We start from the raw sequence: 19916 nt of genomic DNA on the forward strand, positions 1-19916 counted from the left end.
AATCAGCACCTTGGACAAATCCAAGAACATTCTGTCAAGTGACTTTCCTCTTGGGACATTCAGCAGCAGGCAGTGAATTAACTCTGAAGGTCAAACTAAATGACCACTTCTAATTCGGGAACCTTTATCTTAATAGTCTTAGGGCTTAGTAAAACAACTATGCACCAGAAAAGCTGGTTCATGAGCACATTCATTGTTTTAGCAAATGCTTTGTTGACTTTTGATGAGTAATGGGGGCTTAGCCAAACCACCCCTTCGCCCATACAACCCCCACTTTCCATTACGTTTTACTCGAATGAGTTGTCAGCAAGCTGTCAACAGTCCCAGACCTTCTAATACACTGACCTGCAACTTTAAGAATGCAAATAAAAACAGCTGTAGGTCTGGACAGCCTTGCATAATAAGTCACTTTAACGTTGCAGGAGTGTATAGCCACATTAAATAGCATAAAATGTTTGGAAATGCATTGGTACAGGGCTGTGAATGCTGAATCCGTATGACCATTTATTTTATCAAGATTTCAAGTTACTACTCACACATTTCACATATGTTCTGTGGATTTTTGCCTTAATTGAAAGAAGTGGCTGGATTTTTGATTAGGGATTGGATATTTGGAATGAGTTTGGGTTTCATACAGTAGTTGTTAAAGGGATAGTTCACCCAAACATAAAAGTTAATTTTTTTTGTCTTTAAAGCTTTCTACACCTTTCCATGGAACTTAAAATGAGAATATTCCATTGTTAATACTATTTTTCATTATACCTATATGTGCTTTCATGTCATTTTTAAAGTTTGAAGCCTTCGGTTTCTGTCCATTGTAATTGCATTGGAAAGCAGCATGGAAAATGACAGTAAAAATCATCAGATTTTTTTGTTTTTGTTTTCAGAGGGAAAAAGGCATTCATGTGGGTTTTAAAGTGACGAATGGGTGAATAAATGATGACAGGATTTTAATTTTTTGGTGAACTATTCTTTTAAGCCATTCCAATAGGAAACAAACTGTCATGCTTCCACACTGCTGTCTTTTTCATTCACTTCATCATCTGTCATATGATAACATCATCTTATGCAAGAACCATGATTATGAAATGGGCCTAATACAAAAATACACTGCATTAACCCCATTCTTTCATTGGTATAATGTAAAAACTGGTGATGCTTGCTGTCTGACCACTACACTGTTATCATCAAATTCTTGAATAGCTGACTTCTGTTTTTTTTTTAAGACCGTATTTGGCATACCTGCATCATTACCTTTAAATTTAACAGTATAGTAGATTAATGTTTAGTAATGTAGGCATTTAGTTTGAATCACACTGGTCAGCTTAACATTACTAACTCTTCTTAGCCTTACCATGTAAACATGCAGCTGAATGTCATTTAGTGGTAATAACTCTAGACTGTAGAGGTTCAATCTGTCAGATTTATTGTTCCTGATTTTCACTCTTGACTTTGCATTGACCACTAGGGAGACAAAGGATCAATGGGCATTCCTGGAAGAATGGTGAGTGATTTGATGATATGCATGAAGGCCAACCAGCTGGTCTGTAGTATATGGCTGTAGTCTTCAATAATTGGTCAGTGTCATGCCACTGACACAATTTCTAGCTGAATATTTCTAGCTGCAACTGTACATCACCTTTGTATTTATGCCAAAGATCACATAGATAATTTACTGTAAAGTCAGACCAAAGTGAAGAGTAATGTTTGCTTTAGTTACCAGAGTTTGTTATATACAGATCCCAGTATCAGTGGTTAGTATCACTAAATCATTTTGACCTGTTTTAGCTTTCACTGTGAATGTAAGCATTCACAGTATTTCATATGAATTTCTTCCAAAGGTTAAATGTAGCATTTCAGCTTTTCAGCACAACTTTAGGATGTATTCAAAAACTATATCTTATTTATTTAGCCAGAAAATGGTTCCCACTTCATCACCACCTATAATAGTTAACAAAATTTCTGAATGTCAAGTCTGAAATATTTCACAGCCCCCAAGTCACATTTGAATAAGTACTGAATAACAGAGCTCTTTCTGGCTGCATTTGATGAGAAACTCTCTCTCCATATTACTCAATTTGTCTTGGCTGCTTGGAAGAAACATTTTGTATATATGTATATATATATATATATATATATATATATATATATATATATATATATATATATATCCACAGAGACAAAGCGTACATATTCAAAATGGGAGAAACAGACTGGAAAACCACAGACAGTTGTGAGCTCTGTTTTACCCCCTCATTCATAAGATTTGTGCATTTGGAATTGGTCATTTTTCAGTTTAGCGCCAATGCTTGATATGTGGCAAAAGAAAGCAGGATTAACCAAAATCCATATAGTCATATAGATGTCCCCCTGGAGCCTAGCAGCTACTCTTCTTTAAACATTTTCAGCAAGAAACCGATAAAATTGCATTGTCCTCAAAGGAGAAATTCCAGACTCTTGACCCTTGTATGGTTGCATACTCTAAGCTCACCCTAAAGATTTTTCTTGAAAAACAATCCCTACCTAAAAGCAGGTTTCAGCAGTGTTCAGCTCGAACTCCGAGCCCCAAACAGAGCTTTCCATATTTCACCCAGTGTAAAGCTACATTGTGCTCCTTTAGATTCTCACAGAAAGCATTTTTTTCACCCTTCATGGCTTATCCTTCCCTCCTCCAAACTCCTCCACTGACCAGTCTATCTGTGAGAAAAGTTAGCAGCCCCCTCATCTACTATCCATTACTCCCCACAGGCCAGCAGTGTAACACCCCAGTGCTTCAATCCCCTGTAGCTTCCACCCCTCAACAACCAATTGTTCCAGTACATCAGTGTGTCCCATTCTCCCGACCTCCAAACACTCCATCTCAGGCTGCTGCATGCCCATGTCCTCTCAGAACCTTGCTAACCCTGGTTCCTCTCTTTGTCTCTCTCCTTCTCACTGTGCATGTGACTGTGTCTGCTGTGACTGACCAGGGCTCAAAGGGAAACCTGGGGGAGAAGGTAAGTGCAGGATATCGGCCTGCATGTGCAGAATTGAGACTCTGTCTCATTGTGGGTGGCTGTGTTGATGAGGGTGGGGGGGGGGGCAACCCAAACCTATTGCACAAAGTGCGCAGGTATCGTGATTTATATCAGGAAGGCTTTAGGCTTTATTTTGAAAGGCCTTGGGGGTCACATTCGGAAGAAGTTTCCCACAATGCTTGGATTACCTGTGTTTATTCTTGCAGGGCTCTGAAGTTTTAAGACTCCCCACTCTAGACAAAGAGATGTTTGGAATGGAGAAGCTTACGAAACCCTACCACTTCTAGACACGTTCAAAACTATCTAAAAGTTGTGTAGTCACTGGATGTGTCCTTGAGTCTGTATCTGGTATGAGTAAGCACTCTATACTGGATTTAGTGCATTGAACTTCAGTTCCTGTTGTGGCAAATGTGGTTTGAGCCATTCCTAAGCCAGTCCCTTTAGGCAGCTGCGCTCAGTGTTTGTACAAGCCAGCAGTTCTGCGGCCTCCCTTCATCAAGCTTGAATGATGTGTAATGTCTGAGGCCAAACAAGCAATGTGTGAAGGAACATGTTCCTCATCCTTCTCCATCACAGAAAAGTAGTGAAACTTCTAGATGGTTACCCTCACTTGCCAGAAAAACATTGGGGTTATAAAGAACTTGGAAAGGAAATAAATAGCAATGTGACCACCGAGCTGACAAGTAGAGAAGTAGACAATTTATGACTTTGGAAAGACCCACCAGATTCTCGTCCAGAATAATCAGTGGGCTTCCCTCATTGTTTCAAGGGTTTAAATTGTATCCTCTCTTTTTAAGTGCAGCCATGTTTTACCTTCCAGCAAGGGTAAGTCTTGACCCAACTAATTTTGGGTGAAGAACTTCACTTCATTAGATATCAAAAAAAAAACCCTCAAGATGAATGGGCACGCTAGCCCTGAAACTGGCAGCTTTAGCATATCAGTCCTCAAGCAAATAAATTCAGCTGAATCATAATTGGTTGCATTATAATGTTCATGCTGAAAATCAGGTGAATTGGGGATTGATTGGCTGAAATTTGCAAGAACTGCAGAACTTGAGACAACTTGATATGTATTCTTTACAGAGAAAGGATTACTTGCTGAATGAAATGAAATCTGTAAAGATCGTATCATTCATTAGTAAGTCCAATCCTTGAATATCAACAGAATTTTTTGCTCCTGTTTTGGCTGATTGTATTTGGACTCTTTGTCCTGTACCCGTTCCTAGCTGCCAAATACTTGTAATGTAAGCCTGTTCAAAGGGATATCTCTAGATCTTCGGTTGTCCTGTTGCACAGATCTCTGCAAGATTCTGTGGGTAACCATAGACCTTGGGAGCAAAGCTTAGTCTTTTCCTTTTCCACAACCTGGAAATCAGTTTTGTACATCACACTTATCACTCACCAGTAACCTTTGTAGGCAATTCAAAAAAGTGCTAAAACAAATACTTCTCTATCCTGTGATAAAGTGTGCATTGAACCAGAAAAATAAAAAATTGCCCACAATTTGATGAATGGCTGGGTCATCAAAGGTGTCTTCCTGATAGAGTTTCACATGAGAGAGCTAATTAGGGAAAGTGCTGGAAACCCGAGAGCTTTCCTGTCTGACCACAGAGCGTTGCGGGATTGCGCTGGATGTATGGTACAGTGCTGCGGACAGGCTGACACAGTGCAAATAACCTAGTTTGCACCAGATAACCAGCCCTTTGGGCCGTTTGCTGTGTACTCAGCAGTGCTCCCTGACCCTCCCAACTCGCTGTCAAGACATAAACTACGACCCTGAAATGAGAACATGGGTCTGCTGACATTTTACTTACAGACCAAAATACCGTTTTCACCTCTGAGCCACATGCAAGCACTCTCCATGAGGCGGCTTGGCAAAAGAGTTATGTTAAACAGATGTTACAGGGTGTTTCAGAGAATGTTTTTCTATTCTGCAGATACAATATATTCACTGATACGTTTGGCTTTGTGTACTAGGTGTAGTTTAGTGGACATCATTCTGTCTCTTTTCTGTCAGTTCCTCTCCTCACTGTCTTTCTACCTCTCTATCTGTCCGTAGGGAGCACCAGGACAGCCAGGTCTTTCTATCATTGGCCCACGAGGACCTCCTGTAAGTGTTTGCTCTGTCACTGCTAAAACTCTTCATCATCTTCTCCTAATGTCAGCTCTCCAGAGTAGATAGAGGTCATAGTGCAGATATTAGAAGCTTCTGGTCTGAATCATTTTATGATTCCAGGGGTTCTTGGCAAATTTTTCTTCTATTGTTTTTCTTCCCGCACTGAAGTTACAGACCACCCCAAAGTGAGCTTGATAAATATGTTGTGTAGGGTAGATAAGCAGGATCAGCGTCCTCCAGCACACTACTGTATGTGGAGCAAATCCAATAAATATCTGCTAATCAAGACACAAACTCTAATGTGCACGAACAGGACGGGGATCCCAAAGCAGCTTGTATGGAAGCACTTACACTTCATCAGAGTATTTTCGGGTCTGTGACTCCCACATAATGATGCCCATTTGGATTCTCATCTTCATTAACAGGAAGGAATGAAAACATCCCAGCCTTTGTCATTATAATCCAGACATTAGACGCGCAGATTGCGCTGTATCTGTTAATGAGTGGTCAGCCATCAGACGAAATGGGGCTTGTCCCCAAACTGGAACTCTTTCCCTTTCCATGCATTCCACTCAGTAAGACAAAGGGCCCTATTTTAACGATCTGAAACGCAAGTATCAAGCGCAAAGCGCAAGTAACTTTGTGGGTGGGTCTTTGGCGCTGTTGCTATTATGCCGGGGGAATAAATGACTCTTGCGCCCGACGCAAGTTTCAAAGAGGCATGTCTGAAGTAACTTCATTATATAAACCAATCAGAGCTTCATATATCCTTCCCTTTAAGACGAGACGCGCATATTTCATAGCGGATTGATATTTTAACGGCGGATCTTCTGAGGAGCTGAGGAGACAGATGTTCTCGTCTGGCCATAAAACACAGGTGACATTGTATGGGGATAGGAGAAACACAACCTAATAAGTTTTGGTTTTACAGGCATATAATAATTATGTAAATGTGTAATCTAGATTAAAATGCCTATTTTTCAAAGAGTCCTGGCCGAGAATTGACAGCATTTACAGATTGAAACAACAGCAAATCAATGATTCTTCTTCGCGTGACAGAATAATATATTTAAAATGCCAATATATTATTCCATTCAAATAGAACTGCGTACATAAATGCCATTTTTCCCAATTCGGTCTTGCAAGTGAAACGAGAGTAAAACAATTATCAGACCAGAGGGAATATTCACAAAACCATTTTTAAGACAACCTAAATAAAAAGGCAACAATCCCAGAATAGTTTTTATAAATATTTCGATAAAAAATAAATTTTCCTTCTAAAATACAAAAATGACCAGGATAAATTATTATGCAATTTATAATTAAGAGTTAAAGGCTTACAATCGGATTTAAATCTTAAAGCATCCAGAGAAGAAAGAAGTAGATAGGAATCTAATTCATACACCACATAACTGTGTATAAGTAAAGGCAAGACATAGTAGAAACTTCTCTTTCTTACATTTCATGTTTCTAAAATAAAACCCAAGCTTTATTTCATTTTTTTTCTTTAAATGAGTTATGTGAGACTCAAAAGATAATTTATCATCGTTAATGATGCCAAGATAATTAAATTATTTTACTAACTTAATCACATTGCCTTGTGAAGTCTGGAGAGGAATGCACGCACACACGCTACACTATGGCCATTGCGCGCTTAAAATAGCATCTGATAACATGCGCATTGCGCCATTGACTTTAGACCAGGTTTTTTTTGGTTAGTTGCGCAAACGTTTTATTGAACTGCAAGATAGCATCAGGGACTATTTGCGCCGGATCACGCCTTCTTTTTTGCGCAGACCTGCCCAGGGAGCGCAAGTTCAATCTGTAGTTTGACAACGTGCGTCTGTGGAGGGAAAAGTCCGCTTTGCGCCGGTGCAAAATAGGAATGATACTTGAGTCAGTGTACAAAGTCAATTGCGCTGGGTGCAAGATAGGGCCCAAAAACTTAATGTTACGCCATCAGAAGCGGAATTTTCTTGCTGATTATGCCATGCATAACCTGTGGTTTCCCCATTTATCCTAGCACATTCTTATGGGAGGGCATTCAGACTGTTCAGACTGTTTTTCTGCTTGCTGATTATACACTTATCTATACCTCTGACCCATTACCTCTAATATGGCATCAGGAGTGGACATCAGGCACAGAGAACTGGTAACAGTTCAATTAAATTCAATTCAAGTTTATTTGTATAGCGCTTTTTACAATACAAATCGTTACAAAGCAACTTTACAGAAATTATGTTTCTACAATATTTAGTAACAGCTTATAAGTGGTGACTGTCAGTTTGTGCACATATGACAGGATTTTTCAGAAAAAATTAATACAAGACGTAGTCAGCCAGATGATGAATATTATTAATATTATACAGTTAGATGTTTCTTTGCAGGGAATGTCTTAAGCAGGTGAGCTGAAAGCGCTTTGTCCTCTCCTCCAAAAGGGTCGCAGAGGTTGATTTGAGGCAAAAGTGTGGAAAGGCCAGCGGAAATTACTGCTTTAGCCAGGCAGGTAGACATGATGGGATGGTAACAGTTTCTTTCTCACACATAAGTGGGGCAATATAGGTCATTAGATGATGTTGTCATTCGATCAACAGTTACTGTCTTGGCTGATCAGGTGGGGAACATGGTTAAACCTAAAAGTACAACAAAGATACAACATAAATACAATACATGCTTAACTTAACATTGAAACTTTGACAGGCCTTAAAAAATAATAATGCTAAATATATATATATTTATCCATTAGGATTCCTGGACCCCAGTTTGAAACCCCTGTCTTATGTTGTCAAATATCTTTTGTTGTATTTGTCATGTTTTGTTCAAGGTACACTTTGAACATTGTATCTGTCCTGAAACAACTGAAAAGTGATATTTAATCTGGGTTTAATTCCAAGACAGACTGCTGTCAGGAAATTGATCACTCCTGAAGAATGTTATGTTTTGCGGCCATAGTGGATTTTTGGTTTAGAGGAGTTATTTTCAGTAGACTAGACTTATTTTATTCAATTGTTTTCTGTTACTCTTGGCTACATTTTCATGCCAACAAAATTAATGTTGTCAGTTCTGTTTCGGGTGTTTCTGCTGCTTCTTCCATTATTGCAGACTAAGTTCCCAAGGCAGAGAAAATCAACCATTTTCCAATAACTACCTGAGACCCAGACACACAATCCCCTTCATTAGCTCTGTTCACCTCTTCCTTGTAATTTTCTCTCAGGTCACTCCAATGCAGTCCTTTTTTGCCAGGCATATTGAATGACTTCCTCTTTTCCCAAGGGCTACAAAAGTTTTTTTCAGGAAAGCAAACTTGGCATTGTTCACAGAAGAATGTAGAATTAATTATTACTGACATTTATTTTTTTATTTTGTTAGCCTTGTCTCATTGGCTCTCACATATTGAATTAGGACAACTCTTTAATGTTTTTCAGATTGTTCTTTCCAGTGTTGAATTTCAGTCGGTGTCACACAGTTTTTAGAGCTTTATTTGTCTTTGTCTCCTCAAAGTGCTTCCTAGAGAGCAGGAAGGCTCTTGTCCTTCAACCTCAATTACGACACAACTGAGTTTGGAGGAACAATACTGGATCTCTCAACACAGACCTCATTTCATCGAGTTCACATAATCCTCATGTTTTTCCTACAGAAAATAACTCCTCTTATTTTTCTTTCTGTCTTCCCTCAGGGACAACCCGGTACTAGAGGATTTCCAGGCTTTCCGGTAAGTGACTTTTGTCTGAAGCCAATTGGACAAACATGTGTAGAGTTTATTTGTTAGTTTATAAAAGCCATCAGTTAGCCACAGCTTAGGTAGCCCCTTATTTAATGGATATATGTGGAAATTACTTAAGCAAGTGAGAATAAACATATAGTGTATATACAGCTGTCATTCTAGAACAGTGGTTTTCAAACCTTTTTAAAAGCGAACCTATTTTTTTTCTTTTTAAATTGATGTGACCCTATACAACCATTTACATGCATCAAATCAAGCATATATATATATATATATATATATATATATATATATATATATATATATATATATAGATAGATAGATAGATAGATAGATAGATAGATAGATAGATAGATAGATAGATAGATAGTAACATATTTTGTCCAGTCAATTATTATGATTATCACTGTCAGTCATTGTGGTTTCAAGAGGGAGTACTCCATTTATGTCACTTTATGTCTTTGCTGCGTATTTGCCAAGTTGGTCTTCTTAGCAGCATGAAAAACAAAATTTATTCAAATTCTGAATGGGTTATATATGTAGTCAAGAAAGCGCGCAAAGAGCGCTCCATTTATAACCACCGAAAATCTCTCACTCATTTCAGTTTATCACAATCTCAGAAAATTTGATTATATTCAATGAACTGCATACTGAATCTATTATTTAGATCACGTACACATTTTGTTGGTTATAATAAGAGGATTCACAAGCTTGCAGAACTCTGGAATTTTGAGCGGTGAGTGGATTGTGACTAACTGAAACAGCTCTGATTGGCCATCGCGTTCCAGAAATCAACAGTTGGGCTACAGTGTTCATTGCTGAAAAATCACTTTGTGAATAGAAACCTTTGATGCTCTCTAGAGTGCAAACACAGAGACAGATACACACTAGTGTCTGCTTTGAGGTTGCTGCCGCTTACTTTTTGTTTTGTTGTTTATGTTTATTTTGTTATTAAAGTTATGTTTGTCAGATCTCGCTTCCTTCTTCCCTGAGTCTTAAACTTTGTTACATATATGTATACATTTTCCTTACATCATCTTGGTGACCCACCGGAGTGCCAGGACCCAGGGCTTGAAAACCACTGAAGTGGGATAATGTGATATTATATAGGCACTGTAAGGTCCCTGCATCCTTTCTATAGGCAGTCTGCGTGCTCTGGATGTTAAAAATCACTTTTTAGGTGTTTATTACTCTGCATGATCACTGATCTGCTGGACACATTGGATACAAAGAGTTAAAGTACAATACCCACAGTTTTTCTAGTCTTTATGCTTCACCTCTGCCTTGGCCTGACCCTCACGGAAATACCTTTTTTCTATAAACATTGTCATATTAGTCAGCTAGTCTAGACAGGAGAATTGGAGCTGTTTTGTGCCATCACAATGTCACCAATCTGCTGTTCTCCCACTTTTTTTCCAGGGCCCCATTGGCTTGGACGGGAAACATGTGAGTTACGCTTCATTCCTTACAAATATTTCAGTAATTGGAACCTCCGAACCCTTGTATTAAATTATTTGGCAGTAATTGATAATTGACCGTCATTTTGACAATGAAGAGAATAATCATAGCAATAATAATTATGCTAATTATTGTAATAAATTCTCTATTGTCACCATCATGAATATATAATAAATAACAATATGTGCACAAAGAATGCAGTGATTTGTACTACATAAAAAAGATTAAAGAGAATGGATATTTTTCCTTTGTCAAACTTCTTTTTTTTTTCATCTTACAGGGACAGAATGGTCCAAAGGGTGATACGGTAAGCGTTTTTATTATTATTATTATTATTATTTTTATTTTTTTTTGACATCATTAACTGTCTTTAAAGGAGCAGTGCAAAACCAATTTCCTATGAATGGGATCTTAAGAAAATACATTTTAACCTTGGCTGGAATTAAGTGAAGTGTTAAAATACAAATTTAAATACTTTAAAAGGACACTTTTAGTTTAATGAAATCTGTCATGTTTTCTTTCAGTAATGAAATACTGTTGAAATAAAAACCATCTGTCATAAAGAGAAATATGTAAAAAAGTCAAACGTAAAAAAAAAAAAAACACTGTCAGTGTCTATAAAACTGACCAGTTGAGCCATTTATTTTCAAGATGGCTTGTTACAGTGATGTTTATCTAGGCTGTAAGCATGGCCATATAAATTCACAAGGACAACACTCTTCTAGTTTGATTTATGGATAGTGACTAAATGGTGGTATGTGTGAGAGAAGAGAGGCTGCTAAGACATTAAATTCAGTGGGGATTGTCAAACGTGACTTTAAGTCAATATCTGTATGACTTTGGCCACCTGTGGTATTAAAACAAGGACATTGGGTTGGCTCTGTCCTTTTAAACTGCAATTTAAAAAATATAGTCCACGTCTTTCTTTAACGTGATGAAAGACAATGGGCAGAGACATTATGCTTCCAATCTGTGCGCTTTAAACCATTCCTTGTTAAACATAATACAACATCTATGTTCTTTCTTTTATAGCATTGTGTGAAATGGCAAGCGTAGAAACTATAAAAGAAAAGCACTTTTCTGAAATGACACCTTTATAAGACAGCCTCAGAGCTGAACGGCCCCTGCTGAGCTTTTGAACATGACACATTGAGCTAATAAATAATACATAGGTTACCCAAATACAACCTAAGCTGGAATTTTCTTCTTTTATTGACAAGTTTCTACTCAGAAACTCAGATTGTAGTGTATTCATCAATCTAGCTGTCTGCTCTAAGTCTGTGGATTACATGTTTATTTAAGAGAGCATAATGCATTGTGGGACATTGTTTTTTAATGCCCACCATACAAGCACACAATGACAATTGTAACCTGCTAAAGCTTCCTCAAGCAAAATTTTGCTTCACCCTTAGCAATTAAAAAATAAAATAATTATTTTTTTTATTTTTTTGCTTTTCCTTTTTTACCAACTAAAGCTTCCTCTAGCAAAATTTAGCTTCAGTATTAGCACTTAAAAAATAAATAAAAAAGGTTTCTTTTTTTGCTTTTCCTTTTCTAATATAAGAAATTAATTTACAGTATAAGGATTTTTTTTTTGTGCCTGTTATGGCTGAGAGGTTTTGTAAACAGGAAAGTAAATCATGGACAATCCAGTAACACTTCCATATTGTCATTCTGATTATTTTGCCAGGGTCCTCGTGGTCCTAAAGGAGTACCAGTAAGCATTTGCTTTAATATGTATTATTATTGTATATAGTGATAATCTAACAGAATTTTTCATGGACTTTAAGTTTTTGTTCAACTCTTATTTTTTCAGGGTGAACCTGGTCCAAAAGGAGAGAAGGTAAAATCATACATGAAATGCATTAAAATAGCAGCTAATTTTATTATAATTTTTGAAATGCCCTTAGAGGATTTTTTTTTTTTTTATTCCTAGGGTGTATGTGGTGACTACACTCACAGGGTGAGTGAATCTTTTATTGAACTTATTGAATTGATATTGTGATATCAAAAACACAGTTCGTTTTTGTATTAAAATAAGCTACCAAATACGATTCAAAGGTTATCTGGTGCTGAGCGCTGGAAAATTTGAAACTTATATTTTAGGCATTAAAGAAAGGCCTCTCTTTGTCACGGTATCGGCGCTATTTGTGGTTAGTCATTACAGTTTACATGATATTCTTTTATTTGTCAAAGTGATTTGTGATGTTTTCCCTTAAAAAGACATGTACAATATGTTTTGCAGTTAAATTAGAGACATTAAAATGGGGGGGGGGGGGGGGGGGGCAGTTGATTGACAGCTTGGATGTTGTCTCAGATATGCAGCACATGACCATGTGCCAAGGCAGGGCCTCAAACTTGATCAACTCTCTCTAGGGGAAATCACAGTTTCATGTAAACAAGGCAATTTTTTACCAAAAGCCTACTGAATTGGATTTGATAAGGCTCTCTGTTAAAGACGGCCAAGCTTCTTATGTGGTGGATAGGGGTTTTGGTAACAGCCCTGGCCTATTTAAAAGTAATTTGGGCCTTTTGAAGCTATTTTAACAATTATATAATCTTAAAAACAGCATGCGATATAAAAAGAGAAAAATAGCCTTGGAAGTAAATGTTTCTACTGAATCTGTGTTTGGCTTGAAAAAGAAAGAACAGTAATAGCAGCAGGACACAAGTTGATAGTCTTCTTTCTAAGTATTTGATCTGTCCAGATCAGATCAAAACAGAGCTGTTTTTCTTGAATGTGTGCGTGCGTGTGTCTGTGTGTGTGTGTGTGTGTGTGTGTGTGTGTGTGTTTATGTATCCGTATCTATATCCGTGTATTTGTATGTTGGGACATTTTAAGCAGGGGCTCCAGATGAAAACGCTGGCAGCTTTGCGCTCCAGTCAGGCTCTAATGTTTAAGGTTTGTGTTCTGTTCGCTGTCCCTCATCCCTAATACTGTGATATGTGTGTTACAGTCCTGCTGCAAAGAGAGACATAGTTTATTCACGTGTACAGCTGGAGGTGCAGAATAGTGCCAGTTATTATAACTGATTGAAAACACTGTGGGAATTAATTATGACACATCTTAACATGCAGCTGTTCTCCTGCCTTTTCTTTGGCCTTCTCAGGGAACTTTTATGGTTGTGGTATATAATTTTAAGGTACTCTATGCAACTGTAACTTTATATTGCATCAAAAATGCATCCAAATTTTAAATACATAAATATCATGTGTCTTTAATATTTCGATTGGCCTCCTTATGGATAGAGTATCTTAACATATTGTGACTTTCTGGTAAACTGATGAAAAACCTTCTGCAGGGAGAAAAGAACACTTGAAAACACTCACACAATCGCCTTACTCTAAAATTCATCGAGTGAACATACAGTAGATTAAGTGAGCCAATTTAGTAAAAATGTATTACAAAATGTCTTACAAACCCCCAAACCTTTGAATGGAAGTGTATTTTTCATGCACAGTACGGTGCCAAAATCTGAAACCCTATTACAAATGTTGTATTTTTTCCATTTAAACCAGGAAATAAAGAAAATGTTTTAGGGTTTTGAAAAATTAAAACATTTGATTGAATTAGAATTTAAAATTCAGCATTTTCAGTAGTCTTCAGTCCTTTGGGATGCATTTTTTATGTGTAAACCATTAAATAGAGGTATGAAATACAGGCAGCTCCCAAGAAGGCAAGTTGTATTTAAGGTAACATCAGTTATTAAAGGTATATCTATGGTTCAATAACTCTTCAATCTGTATTTTGCAATGCTGCTGATCTCAACAGAAACGCCGTATTGTCAACGCCTGTGCTGGAGGACAGGCCACAGTAAGTCCGTTGCGAAAGTCTCTTTGTGGCAAGACTGAATCCAGCCTGATCTACACAGCATCGCTGCAGAGTCACAGATGCCATCACAGTGGAAATGAAGACAGAAACATTATCACTGATAATGATAATGTTTGATATGCAAATGTTTTAAGAAGGCTGTATCTTTCGATTATCAAAATTAATTCAGTGGCATTGCATAGACTTTACAAAAATTGGACTAGGAAGTAAATACAATTTGTTTGAACTACATATTATTGAACATAAATCTTTTACCAGCTTTTCAAATGAATTTGATGATTAATTGTGTTTAATCCGCTCTGATGGACCTGTGACTGCTGAATACTTTTGCCTCTGTCTTTTCCTTTATCTACTTAATCTCTCTCTTCCTCTATGCCCATGCTTTTTCCTCACTGGTCACTCTCTTTTTCACTTGTTTTTCTGTTTTTCCCTTACCCTTCCCTCTTTCTGGCCTGTTTCCTTCCTTTGGCTTCCTGGTGAACTTGTTGGCCTGGTGGTTTTGTGCACCGTGGCCCACCTGTGCTTTGTGACCTCAGCAGATGTTACCCATCACCGTCCGCAACATGCCCTCAATAAGCCCTCTAATCCTAAAGCGCCTCAAGGTACATCTCTCTCTGCCACCCTTGCACCCCTTCCCTATGGATGCCAACCTACATCCAGCCTCTGCCAGCCGGGCCTGTTAGTGACCCTCCCTGAGGCCAGTAACAGTTACTGAGCTCCAGACAAATATCATAGCCAATAGTTTCATTGTCATGATATGACATAGTCCACTTGAAATACACTTATTTCCTAAAATAATGTCCAATTCACAAGATTTATAGGTATATAAACCCTACCCCACAGGAAGAGCTTCTGTGAGGCCCTCTCTGGCTTTTCAGACATTGTCCATCTGTTTTAACAGGACATCAATAAAAGACACTAATACATAATGGATTATCCTTATGTCTAGTCCTATTATAATGTTGGGCAAATTTAGGGATTGATCAAGTATTTGTAAGATATCATCTGAATGGTATTTCAATACAATTTCAGAGATTATTTTGGAAATAAAGAACTTAAAATACAACTACTAGAGAATTTGAGATGTTTTAGATGATTTTAAAGACCCCATGAAATCAGGTCACATCTGCTAACTTTGAGACAAAGTTACATTACAATTTGTTAATATAAGTTAATGCATCAGGTATCATGAACAATAAACATCCATTTTTAAAGAATTCTACAATATAGATTAATATTAATTCTGCTATTGTTCATTGTCAATTCATGTGTGTTGACATTATATCAATGTTCACACTTGATTTCAATATTTGAAAGTATTTTTTATTTCATTCTAGATGTTGCATTAACTAACGTTAACAAATAGAACACTGTTGTAAATTGATACCAATTAACTTCCAGCAAATATACACAGTTAAAAAAAAATATATCTTCATGGAAAACAGTCCAAAACTCATCGTAATGTCTTTTTTTTTTCAATTGGCTTTTCTCCAAAATGAATACTAAGCTTCATTCATTAAGCCATTTCATTGGGTGTTTATAAGCTCACAATGAAAAATGTATATTCTTTGTCAATCTACAGTTACTCATCAAATCCCTTAAGAACAGTGAGCAAGACTTCTGCCATATTAACAAAACAAACAAATTTGCATAACGACAGTCGAAAGATAACAAAAGAATGAGATAGCTTATTTGGCAGCCATATGAGTCTTTCCTCCTTTTAAAGGGAGATGTCAGCCCTCCACTTTGGCTTTATTAAGAGCCTCTATGCCTTTACTGCCCGCTCCAGGAAGTGACCCTGGCACAGGTTGACCACAGTTGGCATCCGTCCTCCATCTTATTTCTACAGGTGTGTAGTCTGTGTGCACCAATTTAGAGCACCATGTTTGGAGACAATGGTACAGACTGTTGAAGACCACAGTGTTAGGGAAAGAACTTTCCAGCTGATTGGCTGGGTCTTCAGTTTGGGTCGGGTCTGTGCATTGGATGGAGATCATGGAATGTGTCCATTTAATAGATCTACATCTGGCCTCATAAATCAAATCTAGACAAGACCTGTCAAGAAATAAATGGATAAAATAAGGATCTGAATCTGATGGATGTGTTCCGGATTTCACTGAGCTTCAGAGTGCTACTGATCAGAGGCTGCATTAAAGAAAGGCCTCTCTTTGTCACGGTATCGGCGCTATTTGTGGTTAATATAGGAGGTCTTAATTTTCTGTCTATAGTAGCAGACTTTAAATAAATGCTGTTAATGGAAGGAAAATTAACTTACACTGAGTTCTCTGAGTGCAGGTTAGACCTCTTTAATGTAGAATACAGACTTTAAAAAATATATAATTACATAGCAGAATCTTAAATAATCAGTTCTGCTTATGGTCTACTCAGGAATAGCAGGATATTGTTTAGTCCAATCTTATTTCCTAATTTCACATCCCTTTCACTGTGTAAATACAGGACACTTTCCTGTAGATGATTTTGTTTAGTCTTCTTCTGTGTTGAAGGTCTCCTCTTGCTGAGAAGTAGCCGAGACATGAGTGGATCATGTAGAGTGGTGGTTTTCAACTGTGGAAAAAATAATAATAATAAATTATTAATAATAATAATAACAAAAATGGACAAAAAAGACCATTAAAAATGAGAAAAATTGTATAGTTTGTTGTTTATGTCAAAGGCTGCATGTATAATCAAACTTGCCTCACAACAACATAACTTGGACTAAAGGGAATTTCTGTTCACTTATAACGAGGATAAACATGTCTTGGGCCTACCACAGTGTGTTTTGTTGTTATTGGCTCCCAAAAGAACAAAATCATTGAAATACTATTTTGTACAACAAACAAGTATGGATCACTATTTGATGTACAATTCTAAATTGGGTCCTGAAACAAAACCAGCCGAGAACCACTGAAGAAGATCTGTGAGGCCACAAGCAATATTATTGGTTTTGAAAAGTTGAAACCATTAGCTAATGGTTAGTGGGTCCCTGAAGTGCTTCTTAAAAGCATTAAAGTGTACATTTGTATTTTTTCCAAATTTGTATTTATTGTTATTAAAATTAATTCTTTTTTTCCCCAAACATGGTACTCTGTAAACTAGAATAACCACATCAATCATCTCATCCTGACTCTTGACTTTCAACTCAACCTTCAGGCTTGGGTTCCTCTCCGCTTCAAATCCTCTGTTTCATCAGTGAATTATTGTGAATATATATATATATATATATATATATATATATATATATATATATATATATATATATATATATATATAAATCACATTTTATAAAATATTTTGAGTAGACATTCCAACAACAAATTTTCAAATCTGATTATTGTGAATTACTAGATTTAAATCGGAGTGGACCTTCCTACCTCTGATGTTATAAACTGTACCTTGTACCTAAATAACTTTTTTTTAATCTCAGATCCTAACTTCCTGTCTTTCAGCAGGGCGAGCCCGGAGCCCAAGGACCACCGGGACCTCCTGGCCCCCCGGGGCCTCCAGGGACTCCTGGAATAACTGGTGCTAGTGGGCCTCCGGTAAGTCGCTGAAAATCATCTGCATTAGCTGCAACTAGAAAATAACAATTTCATGACATGTCATGTTCCAGAGAGCTCTGCAATAAATTTAATTAGCAAATAGCTTGAGTTTTGTAAAAAAAAAAAATATATATATATATATTTTTTTTTTTTTTTTTTTTTTTTTACAATTTGTTTTATAGGATAAGTTTTGAGCATTTGCTTTATTTCTGGCATAGGGAAAACCCGGAGAACCTGGAAAACCTGGAAAAGACCCAAAGGTGATTGTTTGAATACATGCGTTGTCATCCTTACCTTCCTAGTACGGATACTTGACATTAAGTGAAATAAACTCAGAAGTCTGTAATGCTCCATATGACAATTTATGTTTCAAACTGAAAGTATGTTTGACTCAGATACTTGACTAAAACTGAAAGTGTGTTTCTTCTCCTTTCATTTGTAGATGCTACCGGGGCTGAAGGTAAGCTTGAAAAGCACGCAACTGTCCAGCTGCTCTGCAATGATAGTATTTTCCACAGGCGAGTCATAAACAGGCTCACAAGAAGTTCACACACAGTTCAGCAGCCTACAGGGTGGGTCTGCTCTGTCGTTGCCAGCACAGAAGGGGTGGATACGCCATAATTGATTATCCGTGTAGCTGCTCGATAAGTATGTATTTCCCCTGATGCATTAAATGATTTTAGACTGGGGAATTTTAATTGTACTTTATTTAGAAGCTCTAGTCCCATATAGAAGCACATTTCAGCTTTCTATAAAGATTGTCTGCCAGTCTATATAACAGCTGCAACTAGAAGCTTTCTCCGTTGGACATGAAGTTCCCAATAAAGGAATACCACTCTGCTTATTGCCCGTTTTACAGCTGGATAGCTCTGACTGTATGAAACAAATAAAAATAGCGAATAGAGGTCTTTGTTTTTTTTTTGTTTTTTTTATAGGGTGAACCTGGTGTACCTGGACAAAAGGTGAGTCTGTCTATCAAAGTACGTGAGTAGACTTTTATTGTTAGTGTTATCCGAAAAGCCATTTGTCAAATCCCACATTTTAGGACTAGAAATCTGGCACTGCAGTTGATTACTTAAACAAAGGGGTTTCGAAATGAATCCTTCTTCTCAGAGGAAACCTTCAGGAATTAAGCTGAGCTGTTAGGGAGTGACGTATCGATTAATCATTCAGTGATTGAAAACCACTAAGCTACAGGGCAGAGCCCTGATTGTGAAGCTCATCATTCGCTATGCTAGTGGAAAAAGAAATTCAGCACATCACTATAAAGTCATGCTAGAGCACAGATTAAAATATTGGTGGATTAGACAGAACACAATTCATCCTGCGTGGCCATCTTTCTCTAACCAATTTTGTCCTTATCTCTCAGGGTGATCGTGGTGAAGCCGGTCCAAGTGGACCTGAAGGCCCCAAGGTAGGAATCTGTAACCTTTGACTGGTTTTAGCAGCTTAAATAATTAACCTGCTCCACAAGTCACCCATCACTTCTGGGTCAACTCATATCATAATCCCACCACAGAGGGTAACTTCAGATTGACAGCCCCCTTTGAGTCAGATTCAAAGCTTACTAGCTTTCTCCAGAGTGCTGTTGTGTCCATAAAAAAGCTTGTGAAGGATGTAGGAAACACAGAAGTATTTAAATTGCATACTTGTTTCTGTCTTTAATCAGTCCCTCAACTGAAGAGGGTGTTATCTAAAACAGTCTGACATCAGATACCCAAATCATATAGTTTTTATTAAGCCAGTTGGACAGCACCTTTATTGTTTGGGTTACCAGACTAACTACCATTGGAGCACTAGAGGGATTGCTCAAAGTATCGAAGCTTGGTGATAACAGCATCTGTTTGGGGTATTACTGTCTTCCCCTTGAGCAATGTGCTTCTCTAAAGTCATTGAGTGCAATGCCCGAGGTAATGAAGGATTGAATTAAGATAGTAAATGGGGCTTAGTCTAATGCTATGAAAAGCACTTAATACACTACAGTAATTGTTTTTTAGTGACGTTTCACAAACGAATTTCGGGAGAAGCGTGCACGGATAACTAACACGGCCAGTTCATCATCATCAGCAATTACACTGGTTAGCAATCAGCTCGAGAAAACGCCTATAAATAATCAAGTACATCCTACCTTCGTTATCTCTTGACATTCAGAATTCGGTTGGCGCAGTTTGCCATCTCACCACAGACCCAATTTTCCATCCAACGAAGAGATCTAACGTTAGACCGG

The 19916-nt window shown here is 37.4% G+C and overlaps 1 protein-coding gene across 18 annotated transcripts in view; it reads left to right on the forward strand.

Annotated features, from left to right (window-relative positions):
• The first annotated feature begins 702 nt into the window (after nt 1–702).
• LOC132110908 (collagen alpha-1(XIII) chain-like) overlaps nt 703–19916 on the forward strand; it is a 55958-nt gene continuing 36744 nt past the window's right edge. For 3 of the 18 annotated variants that reach the window (XM_059517996.1, XM_059518008.1, XM_059518007.1), the window contains exons 1-14: nt 2199–2996; nt 5077–5127; nt 8810–8845; nt 10277–10303; nt 10596–10622; nt 12006–12032; nt 12132–12158; nt 12252–12278; nt 14684–14749; nt 17597–17689; nt 17908–17949; nt 18132–18149; nt 18625–18651; nt 19059–19103. In XM_059517996.1, coding sequence (XP_059373979.1) covers nt 2469–2996; nt 5077–5127; nt 8810–8845; nt 10277–10303; nt 10596–10622; nt 12006–12032; nt 12132–12158; nt 12252–12278; nt 14684–14749; nt 17597–17689; nt 17908–17949; nt 18132–18149; nt 18625–18651; nt 19059–19103 — 1041 coding nt within the window. In that variant the 5' untranslated portion in view covers nt 2199–2468. Of the gene's footprint in view, nt 1505–2198; nt 2997–5076; nt 5128–8809; nt 8846–10276; nt 10304–10595; nt 10623–12005; nt 12033–12131; nt 12159–12251; nt 12279–13157; nt 13218–14087; nt 14130–14683; nt 14750–17596; nt 17690–17907; nt 17950–18131; nt 18150–18624; nt 18652–19058; nt 19104–19916 lie in introns of those variants that run through there. The other 15 variants (XM_059518010.1, XM_059518011.1, XM_059518013.1 and 12 more) reach the window with 13 other exon arrangements.

Source organism: Carassius carassius, chromosome 30, assembly GCF_963082965.1.
Source record: "Carassius carassius chromosome 30, fCarCar2.1, whole genome shotgun sequence".
Taxonomy (NCBI): Eukaryota; Metazoa; Chordata; class Actinopteri; order Cypriniformes; family Cyprinidae; genus Carassius; species Carassius carassius.